Source organism: Labrus bergylta, chromosome 10 (genome assembly GCF_963930695.1).
Source record: "Labrus bergylta chromosome 10, fLabBer1.1, whole genome shotgun sequence".
NCBI lineage: Eukaryota > Metazoa > Chordata > Actinopteri > Labriformes > Labridae > Labrus > Labrus bergylta.
In genome coordinates, this window is record NC_089204.1 from 28,788,641 (window position 1) to 28,802,160 (window position 13,520).

Here is a 13,520-nt window from a genome sequence, read left to right on the forward strand (position 1 = left end):
GTATATTTTTTACATACAAACTAAACGATAATTAAAACTAAACTAAACTAAACTAAACTGTATTCATTTATTTAACCTTAATTCACATTGTAGGTCCCTTTGGATTTAAACACTTTTTGAAATGAGACCTTGCCAAAACAGCACACTATTAAAAAGTTAATAACAGACAAATGTCTGTCTTGGACTGTCCTCTGGACTCTGTAGAGGAGGTGGGTGAGAGGAGGATGTTAGTGAAGCTGACATCCATCATGGACAACCCCTCTCACCCCCTGCATGACACTGTGGGGGCCCTGAGCAGCTCCTTCAGCAGCAGACTGAGACACCCACCCTGCAAGACAGAGCGTTTCCGCAGGTCGTTCATCCCATCTGCAGTCAGACTGTTTAATCAGACTGTTTAACAACATCACCACTCATATCAATAATGCTACACACTGTGTGCGTTTTTAATAATAACTATTTCCACAAGTGGAAGTGTACATACCTGGTATTATTCTATTATTGTATTTTTTTCTGCCTTTATTTAACTGATGTAAATATGTTTGATTTTTTAACTTGTTATTTTTAATAATTATATTCCTGTTTCCTGTTTTTCTTGAGCTGTTGTAATGAACAAATGTCCCCCATGGGGATCAATAAAGTTTATCTTTACCTTTAAATATAGTTAGAAATACAATATCGACCACGGTGACAATACAGACAGACAAGGATGAGAAGCAAGCTTTTCAGATGACAAAAAAGAAGGGCTTGGACATAACTATAAACTGTAAATATAAACAGGACTTTACATTTTGTGCTACTTACTTACACGGTACCTGCACACCGGGCTGTGTAGGACCGGGCGCCCGTCTGAGCTGCACGGGTTGCCCCACCCCGCCCCGCAGGTTGTTGGTGAACACGGAACTACAGTCTCTGCTGCGCTGCTCCATCTCTGCAGACAGGAGAGAGAAACAGACTCGAAACACCGAGGAACACATCGACATTTCTGACTGAGAGGTGTCCTGTGTCGACATTAATGTGAGTACAGCACATTTTAATTACTAAAACAGCTCTTTAACGAAGCAGTGTGTGACGTCAGCTGCTGAAATAACCGCTTTATCCTGACGTTCACTGATAGCATGCTAACTAGCTAGCCTAGGCTGTCCTACGACACAAGTATCTGACAGCTGGATATGATGAAAGAATGTCTCCTTTACTGTTAAAATGTACATTAATGTAAAGACTGTCATATAATATACATAGAGACATATATTACTCTACATCTATCGGTTTAAATGAGTGTATGATTCTGTCATTGAGGTTAACTTAGGGCTAAAAACAAAACATTAGGAACAACTTTGAGACATGTCAAACATAACACTCGTGTTTACTTAAATATTGTGGTATTATTTAATCATGTTTGAAACAAATAACCTTTAATAAGTTTTAGCAATGGTGTGCCTTGTTGAATAATGACCCTGACTCACTACAGACACATGAGTGAAATACTCTTCTGTCTGTTTCTGCAGCTGCATGCTCATGTGAAGGTTGATGTTATTGTTAGATTGCTTTAAATAAAGCTAATGATCAGGAAGACTTTTCATGTGTAATGTCTGCAGAAGGTAACAATTTCCCCATTTCACTCCTGTTAATTATGAGTCTTTAATTGCACCCAAGTTTCTTCTCTTCTGGCAAATGCAAAATAATCATGTTTGTTGAAGTTTAATATCTGTTTCTAGTAGGGCTGGGCGATATGGACCAAAACTCGTATCTTGATATTGTTTAGCTGAATGGCGATATTCGATATATATCGATATGTATTTTATTAACAGTGAAAACACATGGAAAAATAAACTACCTGTTTGTGAATTTAAAAAGTAATATTATAAAATAAAAATGTTCCTTAAATACAATAAACGAAAGAGAGGAGGAGCAGGGTGAAGAGGGACAGACAGTCAGTCATCATCAGTGAGATGAGAAGAAGGTGACCTGACACCTCTGTAATGTTATTTTAATGCAACATAAACTATATCCATATTAATGATATTGTCTTACTCTATATCTTGTTTGAAAATATATCGATATATCTTAAAAACTCGATATATTGCCCGCCCTAGTTTCTAGGCCTGTTTGTCCACCTGTATCAATCAGTTAGGGCTGGGCGATATGACCTCAAATCACTGGTCACTGACGACGTCTCTACTGTAAATGTGCTCAACTATTAAATCTGGGATATGTTTTCAAATGAAAGAGTGTCATAACTGATTAACTATTTTGTGATTATTTATTGAATATTTCAAACTGAAATCAAAGCATCGCTTGAAATGAAAACGACACATTTTAGTTTTAAAGGAGAAATTAACTTCTCTGAAACAGTAGAAAATAAATAACTTGCATTTCTTGCAAGAACAGTTTTTCCGCAGTGTTTAAATTGGACTTGTTTTTGTTCGGCGTCGTCTTCCCTAAAGACAAAATGTGTCCAAACAAACGACGGACAATGCTTCCATGTTGTGGACTGGACATCTCGTCATGTGACTCTACCCTGAAAATAATCAACATTTTCAACATGGGCAAGATTACATCGGTTAGAGGTTCTGAATTTCGGTTTCAATAAATTTTAGATTAATTGCCTTAATTTCTTGGTTTAATTCTGATAAACATGCAAGTAAAAATCCTTCTGTCAACCCTAATGTAGCACCGACAACTCGGGCTCCATCTACAGAGGCTATGGTCCTCCAAGTGGGCAGCCCAGGTTCGAATTCCCCTCTCCCTGATTTCTGACTCTATCCCCTGTCCTGTCCTGTAAAGATCTAAACTCTGCATGCAAACTTTTCTCATCTGTGCTGCAAGCGCTCCAAACAGTAATCTCTTCCCACTGTCATATTTACTGCTCAGATTCTTAAAAGCATCCCTGAGCAACAGAGAAACGCCAGTTTAGTGCCTTAAAAGTGACAAGTTTACAATTGTTTTAGAGGAAAGCTTTAGTAGTTTTAAGTGGAGCCATAAAACATGACTTCTAGGGCCCCAGGTTGTTGAGGTGACACTGCCAGCTCCTTTCCTGTCCATTTTATTTTAGGAAAAATACATGAACCAAGTACCCATGATGTTAAGTCTTTTTTGGGCGAATCAGTTGGCAGGTTGGGGTTTTTAGGAGTGATTTTTAGGCTATTTTTGCCTTAATGGGATAAGACAGACCAATTAAAAGCGACAAGAGTTGGGAGGAAAGAGTGGGGGATGACATGCTGCAAAAGGTCGAGGTTGAATTTAAAACCCAAGGTCGCTGCAATGAGGGCCCGCTACATAACCACCAAGCCATACGATTTCCGGGAAGATTAGGGGTTTTGATTCCCAGCTCGTGCAGCCACATGTCGACGTTTCCAAACCCCAAGCTGCTACCCCAGCATGAATGTGTGTGTAAATGTAATAGTACTGAAGGGCAGTTGTGCACTTAATGCAGCAACCTCTGCCATCAGTGCATAACAGTTAAAAGCACTCTGAGTGGTCAGAAGACGAGAATGCAAGTCCAAGTCCTTTTACCTTTTATTGTATTGTATTGTGGCTGGCTGATCATAGCTGTCAGATTGCGAGGAATGATATTGATTTGGCAGGTCCCAGGAGAGGTCATGTCCCACTCCCCATTGCATGTTGTCACTTATCTGAAAGGGTTAAATGTGATTCTGGTTTGAGCTTTGGGACCGGCTGCTCTTAAAATAAAGCAAAAATCATTTTCTTTAAATACTCGACTCGTTTTCAGAGGATACAAGCTGGGAGACATCTATATGCTAATCAAGACTGCATGCTGTTTTTGTTTAGGTATTCTTCTAGTTGGTTTTTAGATGCAGAAGAAATACTCAAAGTGATGTATCCATGAGAAATACATAAGTGACCCTTAAAATAAATATTTTTCTGTTTATACTCCAGCTGTTAAACAGGGCAATATATCGTGTGTGTGTACTGATCCTGTTGCTAACGTCTCATGTGGCTATGATAAGAACTCAAAACCACTTACTGACTTTTGTTCTTGCTATAAACTTGCATTATTTAATCCTTGATGATCTCCCTGATCTGTTGTCCCTTACAGGCACCCTACAATGTGTGTTTTGAAAAACTGTGTCTCAATCAAAGCTAGGGTTGTCAGGATACCAGATTTTTTAAACTTAGGTATGATGCTAGTAAAAATCAAATGATATCGACAAAGACCAGGAGCTCTTTCATGAACAACTACGCACTTACTGATATTGATGATGACGATGATGAAGGTTTTGTTTGATAATAATGACAATATTTAGGATGTATTTGATGCTGATTAGAGCTCTCAAGAACAGCTGTCGATGTAGTGCCTTACCTCTGGTCACTTCCTGTCAGCTCCTGTGTGTCCAGTCAGACTTAAAGCTGATCATTTGCACTTCCTGACGTTGTCCCCTCCTCCAGATCCTTGCTTGTGTTGTTCTTACTCTCTGATGTTCGTCGCTTTGGATAGAAACTGCCGCTAAGTGAATTGTAGAAGGAAAAATTGCTAGCAACCTCCTGCACACTTAGCAACGTCTACCAAACTGTCCTCAGCGTTCGTGTGCGATATAGACGATGTTCTCTCTTTTTAAGGCAGCTTTAGCTTAAAAATATGACTAAAGAAGTCTCAGTGCTTTTCGATTTAACAACCTTGTTTTCCTGCAGTGTGTCTCACTGCTTTTCCTTAAAAAATAGCTCCTACATCCCCTGTACAGTCTTTCTGACTAAAATGTTCTGTCAGTGTGATGGGAACAAAGTGAGCTTCGGTGTGTCTCAGCTGTAAAAATCTATTTTCTCTTCAAGCTCCCAAGCCTGCCAACTGGGGATTGAACAGACCATGGGTTACTCTCACTTTGAAAATGATTAATTTCAACCCAGTTGACAAATTTCAAAGGTTCAGGACGACATCCATTAAATTAGCTTAAGTGGGCGTTGCTCAGCTGGCAGCTCAGGGTCAATGAGATCAGGACAAATCAGCCCTGTGTTTTGTCCCTCTGCCTCCTGACTGTTTCTGTTTCAGGTGGTCGTCGGGCATTAGCTGTGTTTATTTCAAAACAGAGATGGAAAAAAATATAAAACGATCAACCAGATATCAGCAACATAACTGCCCGCGTCACCATTTGACAGCAAGCAGTGGGTAATTGTTACCATTGCTATGGCTAATTGTTATCAAATTTTTCCAGCTTCAGTCTTTTAGCATCTGCAGAAATATAATGCATATCAGCTCGGTTGTAATGGAGCCAAATGGACAAAGGGCACGTCTCCTTTTTGTCTTTCTTTGAATCCGTTGGACAATCTGTGCCTGAATAGTTAATGAGATATTGACAGGTGGAAGCTTCAGGCCTCAGCGGGATGAACTCCTCCGTCCCATCCTTTAAAACACAAGTGGGAGCTGCAGATTCACACCAGTGGCCCCACTGGCTTAATTGTTAATCATCTTTGCGTGACACTAGTGAATTAAGCAACACCCCGTTCTGAAATGAAGTTCTTAAGCTTAGCTGCAGAGGCTGCAATTAGTTTTATCATCGCTTTCTGTTGTTTAATAATTTAGGTGTGTGAGAAGTCCGGGACATTAATGCACGGATTGTGAGAGTACAGTTTGCCCGCAGTGCAGTATGACGATCCCACGAGTGCATCGCTTTTGTTCTTAGCTTCGCCTCTTGAGATGGTTGTTAATTAGTTTGAGGTAAATTTTCCAAATCCTTACTTTCGACTTCAACGGCTTATGAATAGAGAAGACAGCAAAGTGTTCCCACTTCTTAAAGACCCTCAAATAATGTGTAAATAACACAAACAAACTTTTCTCAGTTTTTAGAAATGATCTTCTAGTTGTTGTTTATCACCGTACAGGCTTTGCTAAAAGAGCACGCTTTTCTTCTTTTCTTTCTGCAGGATGTTCCGCTTGCGGGCGTTGTCCGCAGTTTCGGTGGGGCTTGTGCAGCTGTCTCGGCGCTACCACAGTGGTGCAGTGCGAGGGACCGGCCGCAGGAGGCTGATGCTCGCAGCCCTTGCTGGGGTCACTGGTGTGTCTGCCAGCGCTGGGCTGCTCTGGAAAAGGTAGGACTGGACGGGGCACAGTAACACACCTGTGTGTCTCTTTAAACCACTAAGAATCAAGAATGACCTCATAATTAGTACTTTTTTTGTTCTTTAGACATCGGGAAAACCAAAGGAATTGATTCACAACTTTATAAATGAAACATAATTACAAATTAAGTAGTCCCATTACTGGGTCTTTAAAGCGTATTTTCCGGTTTTCCCACTGCTTCAGAGATAATTCCATGTAGCAACACAGGTTTCTCTTGAGTGTTTTTCTTCAGTCTTTCTCTAGATAATTGTTTCTTGAAGCTCCTCTGTGCGTCCTTGTTTCTTACATTAAACAGATTATGATCTACCCTCCATACACCAGAGCCTTCCTCACACATGCACTTGTAAAAAAAAACCTCAAAATAATTTAGGACAGGCTGCCCTGAATATCTCTCTGAGTTGTCTGATCACAGATGCACCTCACAGCGGGAGACCTGTACACTTTCCATGTCGGACAGGAGGAGGGAAGGGCGGGGGGAGGTCTCAGGAGACAGGACATGACATAAAAGAGAGCAATAGAGTCTGACACTTTGAGGGCAGTTTTTGCCTTTATGTCAATGCTCCCTGTTATTGAAATCGACGAATGAGTGGTAAAGAAAATACTACTACAAGCAGGGAAGAGTATGTAGCAGCTTCACTTGATTCTCAACAGTCACTCATTGGTCGATGGTCACTGCCTTATCACTTCCTGAATATAACCTGCTGCGCTCACACATCGGCTGAAAAATTCAGCCATTTGCAGTCACACATGCAGCTCATCCCCCGCCCCCAGAAATGTTCAGGAGTGTGTGTGTTAAAAACCACAAGATTGGCTTGCAATGCAGTATTAAAATTTTTTTGAAATTTGAATTTTAAGTTCAAGCAAAATTCAATTTTCCAATACGCACATCTGATGTAACCACTTACCTGCATTGCATTTTTCTTGACATTCCAATCCACCACCCCAAGGGTGTCACAATGTTTTTATGGCTATCCATTACTAAGCAGCCTTGTGTTTAGTTAAGGCGAAGCTGTGGAGAGGGTGTTGACGTGAGAGCTCTATGGGGACAGACTCTGCTGCAGGAGGCAAGAGTGATGGATGGTGCCTCGGGGCATTTGAGACTGATGGGACGAGACTGTTCCAGGCCCTCACCCCCCGGTCTTCATTCCCCCTGTATCTCATTAAACTGAATTATTCAGCCTGTCCCACACCGACTCAGCTATTTATTATTATTATTCCAATTTTCAATTTAGTCAGAAAAAATGGTCAAGTGGGAGTTTGCCCTAGTAAACCTCCCTGCACTGCACAGACAAGCAAAAACAAGTGCAGCACATAATCCCTCTCTGTATTACATTATGGCTACAGTACATTCATCCCAGATTCTTCTTCTGCCTCGGCACCGCACAGAAAAGATATTACAATACTTAACCTTCTAGATAGATGACTTAGAAATGCCCCTCAGGTGGTAATCTGTTTCTAATTTTTCTGCTGAAATCCAGAGCCCACGCGGATGCAGGGCCATCCGTCATCCATCACTGCGAGGTACCAGAAGCAGAAGCGGACAGTTTTGTGAAGGAAACGGATCCCAAGACGGAGTCTGAGAGGTCAGTCGAGGCCAGCAGCGGAGACGAGGAATCGGCGGATGATGGAGGCGAGGGGAAAAAGAAGAAGCCGCGCTCTGGATTTCGTGACCGCAAGGTAATCAATAAACCATAAACAATCGGCCGCGCAGGCAGCAGTGTGGTTTTTAATCCTCTTTGGGAAAGGTGTTTTGAAAAGGCTTCCCGATCGATGTCCAATATGCAAACGGCGGTGTTTTCTGACAGAATATTTTACAGAGAGGCCGAAAGGTAATCAGCAGACATTGCTGCTGTCATAAATAAACAGAAATGTGCCACCCTTTATATTGTATTGTTAATTTAGGCAGAAGATGACCAAGCAATGCCGAATGCACACTCTAGCAGCTGGGTGTGATGTCTTTGGAGTGACCGGCGATAAAGGAAAAGAGGAAGAGCTGAGAAAACAATAGATGCAATCTCTCCGACTTATGGGTGTTGATGTAAAAAATTGGGAGATCACTCTCGCCTCTGCAGCAGCCACCAAAAGTCTGCTGAAAGCTTATAGATGTCGAGGGAGCAAAACTGTGAATCATAGCACCGCAGGATTCACTAGTTTGTCGGTAAAAATAGGGTTGTTTGTGCCAACACACTCACGCTGTCAAACTAAAAAGTTTGGGTTTGAGAAAGTGTTTTGGTCTGAAGGGAATTCTGTGTGTTTGTGTGCAGATCTCCTGCATGTCCACCCAAGTCCTTGAGATGGTTGAGTGATCTATCGTATGTGACCTGTCTGTAGTAGTGATGGCCATTTTCAGCCATTTTAACATCTCATTACCTTTTATTAACGAGTAATTGATTAGTTGCTTATGCTCGTCAGACACGGACCTCCTGGTGGTCCGCTCTGCTTTCTGCTGTGTATCACTGCTGTGGTATTCAAATCCCACTTCTGAATGAAATTACAAGTGATAGTTTCAAACAACACCGTGGTGAGAGCTGTCAACGCGACTAGTAACAGCCACATTGTCGACATGTTGCAAATCCGCCCTCATTTCTGCTGCCTTCACTCAGACATCCTCTCCACTCCTGTAGCTGATGTTTGCGGTGATCTTGGCTGATTCTCCAGCTCAACAAATCAGCATCAGTTTTCCATTTGCATTCCCCTTTCAGATAACTGAATGGGAGCACATCACCGCTCAAAAGCGTACAGGTGAACTCCTGCACACTGTCCGACTTGCAAACATTCATTTATTCATTTTCATCGGGCAAAGAGTCTGTTTGACGGTCTAGTACCTGAATGTTTCTGATGGAACCTTTACTCTCCCATGCACACGTCTTATGGAATAGATGTGCAAAAGATTTTTCTAGTTAGCATATTTCCAGGCACTGTTTTTAATAGCATGCTAATCTTCTGCGCTCTGGTATCATCATAACGAGGTATGCTACCAGGTTTAGCAAATCATGTAAGTGAGACTTCCTGTTGTCTGTTTCCGCTGGTTTCTCTTTGTGCTCCAAGCATGGAACTAGTATTTCTATGATAAGATTCTCTTACACTGCTCATTTTCCTCGTCTTCCAGACATCTCTGTTCCTGGTCATGGCTGACACGGTGTATGAACAGTGAAGGAGTAATTCTCCAGTACTCAAGTAATCGTACTCATCCAGAGTCTAAAGAAGATTTATTTTGAGATTTTGGACTCCCTATATATTTCTTCTTTACTTTCTTTAAGGTGAAAAGCATTTTCTTAACAGGATGATCTCAGGTGTAAAGTTATTCAGCAGGAGGAAATCTTCCTTTTAATGCATGTTTAAAATTCACTTCTTTTACTTCCTCGCTTTTAAACACATTCACCGCTCTGGCTTCAGGTATGAAAAACAATCTTTGAAAATCTGAGGGAAATAAAACAATAGATAAGAGGTGTGACTTGAATTTCATCGCCTCTCGGTTGTGAACTTGCTATTATTTTTATTTTTTTTGCAATAGAAAGCAAGAGCATAAATGGCTGAAAGCTCAAAAGAGCAGGAATGACTCAGCCTGTGTGATGCTGAGATCAGTAGGCTGTAAATCTGAGGAGATGAAAGCCAGAAGAGGGATGACAGCATATGCCAAGCTTTCCCTCAGTCAGGCTCTGGGACATTTCCACACGACTGTCCTATAACCTGTCATCCGTACTCTGATGGCTGCCTCTTCTGGGGGACATGCTCCCGGTGATTTCCCCGCAGACCAATAATGTGTGCTAAAGAGGGGAAGCTACACAGGAGCACGTTTTTCATGACTGCGGTCTCAAGAGGGGGAGTCTTAGTTTGTCTGTGAATCGCTCTCACTTTTTCTGTCATCAAACTGGAGTGGATAACAGCCTCAGAAAAAGTTGAAGCTGCAAACCGGATTTCCGCTCTGTCCACAGGGAGTTTGTGCGGTGTACACAATCATTCAGCGTCACATAAAATAACCGCCTGTGTGGAGTAAGACTCCCAAACAGACACCGCTCTGTCAATTTCTGTTTGAACTAACGGCTAAAAAGCAGATGGCAATGTCAAGGCAAACGCTGCCGAGGCTAATGTGTGCATCAGAGCTGAATAAACAAGTGTTTTTAAAAACCGTTGGACTTTGGTATGACATGCTGTAAGCTTCATGTCTCGCTGTTATCGCTTTGTGCGGCTTTGATTGCTCTACAGTCTCGCTTTGTGCCAACCTGTCAGTCAGACAGATGCTAAAAACACTATTTACTGTTTTCATTATGTGGTAGTGAAGATTAGGGCCAGATTTTTGCAGCCGATATTGAGTTGGAAAAAAATCTGATATCTTTCTTAGATCTTTGTTCAATTTGTATAGTTACAAATTTGCACATTTATTGTGTTGATCCCTTTAAATGCAGTTATCAAACACTTGTGGAAAAGATATATAATGAAGGCAAGATGGCCACTCAACTGGAAAATAACAATGCATGTATGTGCGTCACCGCTAATCCATATAGCGCCCTCTGCTGGGGAAAGAGAATTGCAAGTGTCATTCAATGAATCTCAGATTAAATGTTTTTTGACTGGTGAGTAAACTGCGACATCTGCTATAAAGTTAGCTGATACCGATAGTCACTGGATATGATAATACCAGGCTGGCTGATTAATCGGTCGGGCTATAGTTAAGATGTGGTAGTTAAATCAGGATCGTACAAGTATTCCTCAAGTCTGAAAACGATGGGGAAGTGTAAAATGGAAGATAAAAATTGTATGCATCATCTTGTTGCATGTGTGTCATTATGTTGATGTTGCTGTATACAAAGAGCAAACCGAATGAGTTCTGAGCTTTGCAACACTTGCAAAAACATGGGAACTAAGGAGTGTGTGTAACTGCAGGGTTAATAAATCTCCTGATCAGGATCTGTGGCTTGTTTTCCTGAAGCCACCTTCTGCTTCTGTCATCCAGGCACTCCTTCAACCTCTCGTAAATCTCCCTCAGATTAATTAGATTGTTGAAGTAGGATTATAACATTTGTGTCTTTAATAAGGTTGTTAAATTACTAGAAAGCTAAAATGACAGTGACACCTGTTTTGATACAACAGCAACAAAAACAGAAGTCTTAGACACCTAGTATTGGGTAATTAGTTTAAAAAAAAAAAGTTTTATTTAGGAAAAGCATTCTTCGCACATTAGTAATTACACATAATAGCAGAATAATTGCAAGACTCCTCCCTCAAACTTTTAAACATTGGCGCACTTTCTTTGCAGAAAGAGGGGGGGTATGATGCTCACAGTATATTTAACAATTTAGCTCTTCCAAAGATTTTTTTTCATATTCAAGTAACATGACATTAATTAAATTGAAATTATTTACAAAAGAACACAGGAAGCTTTCACCTTGGAGGGGTAGAGAAAGAAAATAATACAATAAAATACAGAGCAGGTTAACGGACTCCAATAAGTCAAATTAAATCAGGTCTTATAGGTTTGACATAGTCAGTCCATTTGGTCCATATCCTGTAGAATCTATCCTTCTAGACTTTGAGGGAAAATGACAGCCTTTCCATAAAATATATTTCATGTATTATGTCTATCCACTCATCAATAGTTGGTGGGTTAGGTTAGTTGTTTTTCAATTACCAGAAACTGCAAGCAAACTCCAGCACACTAAAAGTCTAAATTGCATGGCCAAATTTGGGTATCAAAATTTTGCCCTGTACCACTTCAAACAGCATCCCCTCCTCTGCTCTTTGTCTTTTCTGTAGAGGCATGAATGTTACTTTTGTGTCTTTATGAGACGCTTAACGGTCTCTGAAAGTCAGTATTTATCGACCTGATTTGAACACCACTGCTTACTCTCTTGCTCACAGGAACTTAAAGTATGACTGAAGATTTGTAGTTTATTTATTACTTAGTTCTTTTCAAAACTGTTGATCATTAAAACACACCTGAGATTGTATCGTTAAGAAACATGAGTCTTCAATTTGTGTGATGTTTAAATATCTTGTGTCCTTATTTGGTGCTTCCTGTCTGCTTCCTTTCAGGTGATGGAATATGAGAACAGGATTAGAGCCTATTCAACCCCAGACAAGATTTTCCGCTACTTTGCCACACTGAAGGTCATCGGTGAGAATGGCGACGCTGAAGTTTACATGACGCCCCAAGACTTCATACGCTCCATCACGCCCAACGAGAAGCAGCCTGAGAGTGAGTCTCCTGCACCCTCCTTTCCTTTACACCCACCGTCACATTATGTGAAGAATACCCTACCTGAGAGGGGCGGATGAATCTACCTGGAGAGTTTTTAAATGGCTTCAACTCGATGACCAAATGAGAAACTTCACAGACATGTTCCTGTTGAAAATGAGTATGATATGGGACTTAAAGTTTGAAAGGTTCAGAAGCTTAGTTTCAAAGATCGTCATAAGAATAGATGTTTTTTTTTTCATTTGTTAACCCCACAAGGGGAAATTATTTTTACACTCTGATATTGAGTCATGCACCAACAGCACCCTATGAAAATGCACCGACATCAGAGTGAGGGGGCTGCACATAAAAGAGCCTTGCTCAAGATCACAAGAACACATCGGCAGTGCTAAGTGAACTGGAACCTCTTCAGCTACCAGTCCAATTTCCAGACTTGGTCCCAATCAGTCATCCTCTTTAACTCAAAGCAGCCAAGGTTAGCTCACCCAAACTTTATAGAAAGTCCCCGCAAGTTAAGAAATAGTTATCAAATGTTGAAACCAGCAGGATAAAAGTTTGTTAGCTAATAAAAAAAGAACAAGGTGACAAACATTTTCAAAATATATTCTTGTCTTATCTTTAAAAAACAAATAATAGAAAAGTTTTGATAGTGGTATCAATAAAGACTTGGGCTGCTAAGGAGTCTAAATAATGCTATAAAATCAACGTGTTTGGGAGTGATTCTGAACCTCATGCAGGGTTTTAAAAAACCTCCAGTACATCTATTGAGGTAGATAATTGTCACTATCGAGGGTGAGATGTTCCCAGTAGCTTGGATGATATCCCCTCACAGCCTTCCCACCCAGCTACAGGGACACTTGGCAGCCCGGATCTTATGACAGTCCGTGGTATAATAATCACTCTGCCCATGTTTACAAGTATGAAGGGAGGCGGGTAAAGGGAGGGGGGGGACAAAATGAAAGAGCTGTCCGATCACGCTGAGTTGAGGGAATCACAGCACAGCAGTTGGTGCATCAATTAACAGGTTCAAACCAGAGCAGATCTCAGACGTCACACATGCAGCCAGTGAGAGATATTTGATCTGCAGCCATGGGAGGGTTGGGAAGGCAGCAAGCTTAACTCAGCAGCGCTCCTGTCTTTATATGTCATTCCCACATATAAAATTCAGTCATATGTGTGTGTGACATTTGAATGTCCGCCGTCTCAGTCACAGTCTTATTTGAATTCTCCATGTATGAAGACAGTTACATA

General features: G+C 41.0%; 1 protein-coding gene across 1 annotated transcript in view; it reads left to right on the top strand.

The window, feature by feature from the left end:
• The first annotated feature begins 856 nt into the window (after positions 1 to 856).
• micu1 (mitochondrial calcium uptake 1) overlaps positions 857 to 13,520 on the top strand; it is a 51,035-nt gene continuing 38,371 nt past the window's right edge. The window contains exons 1-4 of the mRNA XM_065959489.1: positions 857 to 1,014; positions 5,878 to 6,042; positions 7,552 to 7,750; positions 12,107 to 12,269. Of these exons, the coding sequence (XP_065815561.1) occupies positions 1,013 to 1,014; positions 5,878 to 6,042; positions 7,552 to 7,750; positions 12,107 to 12,269 (529 nt within the window). The 5' untranslated portion in view covers positions 857 to 1,012. The remainder of the gene's footprint in view (positions 1,015 to 5,877; positions 6,043 to 7,551; positions 7,751 to 12,106; positions 12,270 to 13,520) is intronic.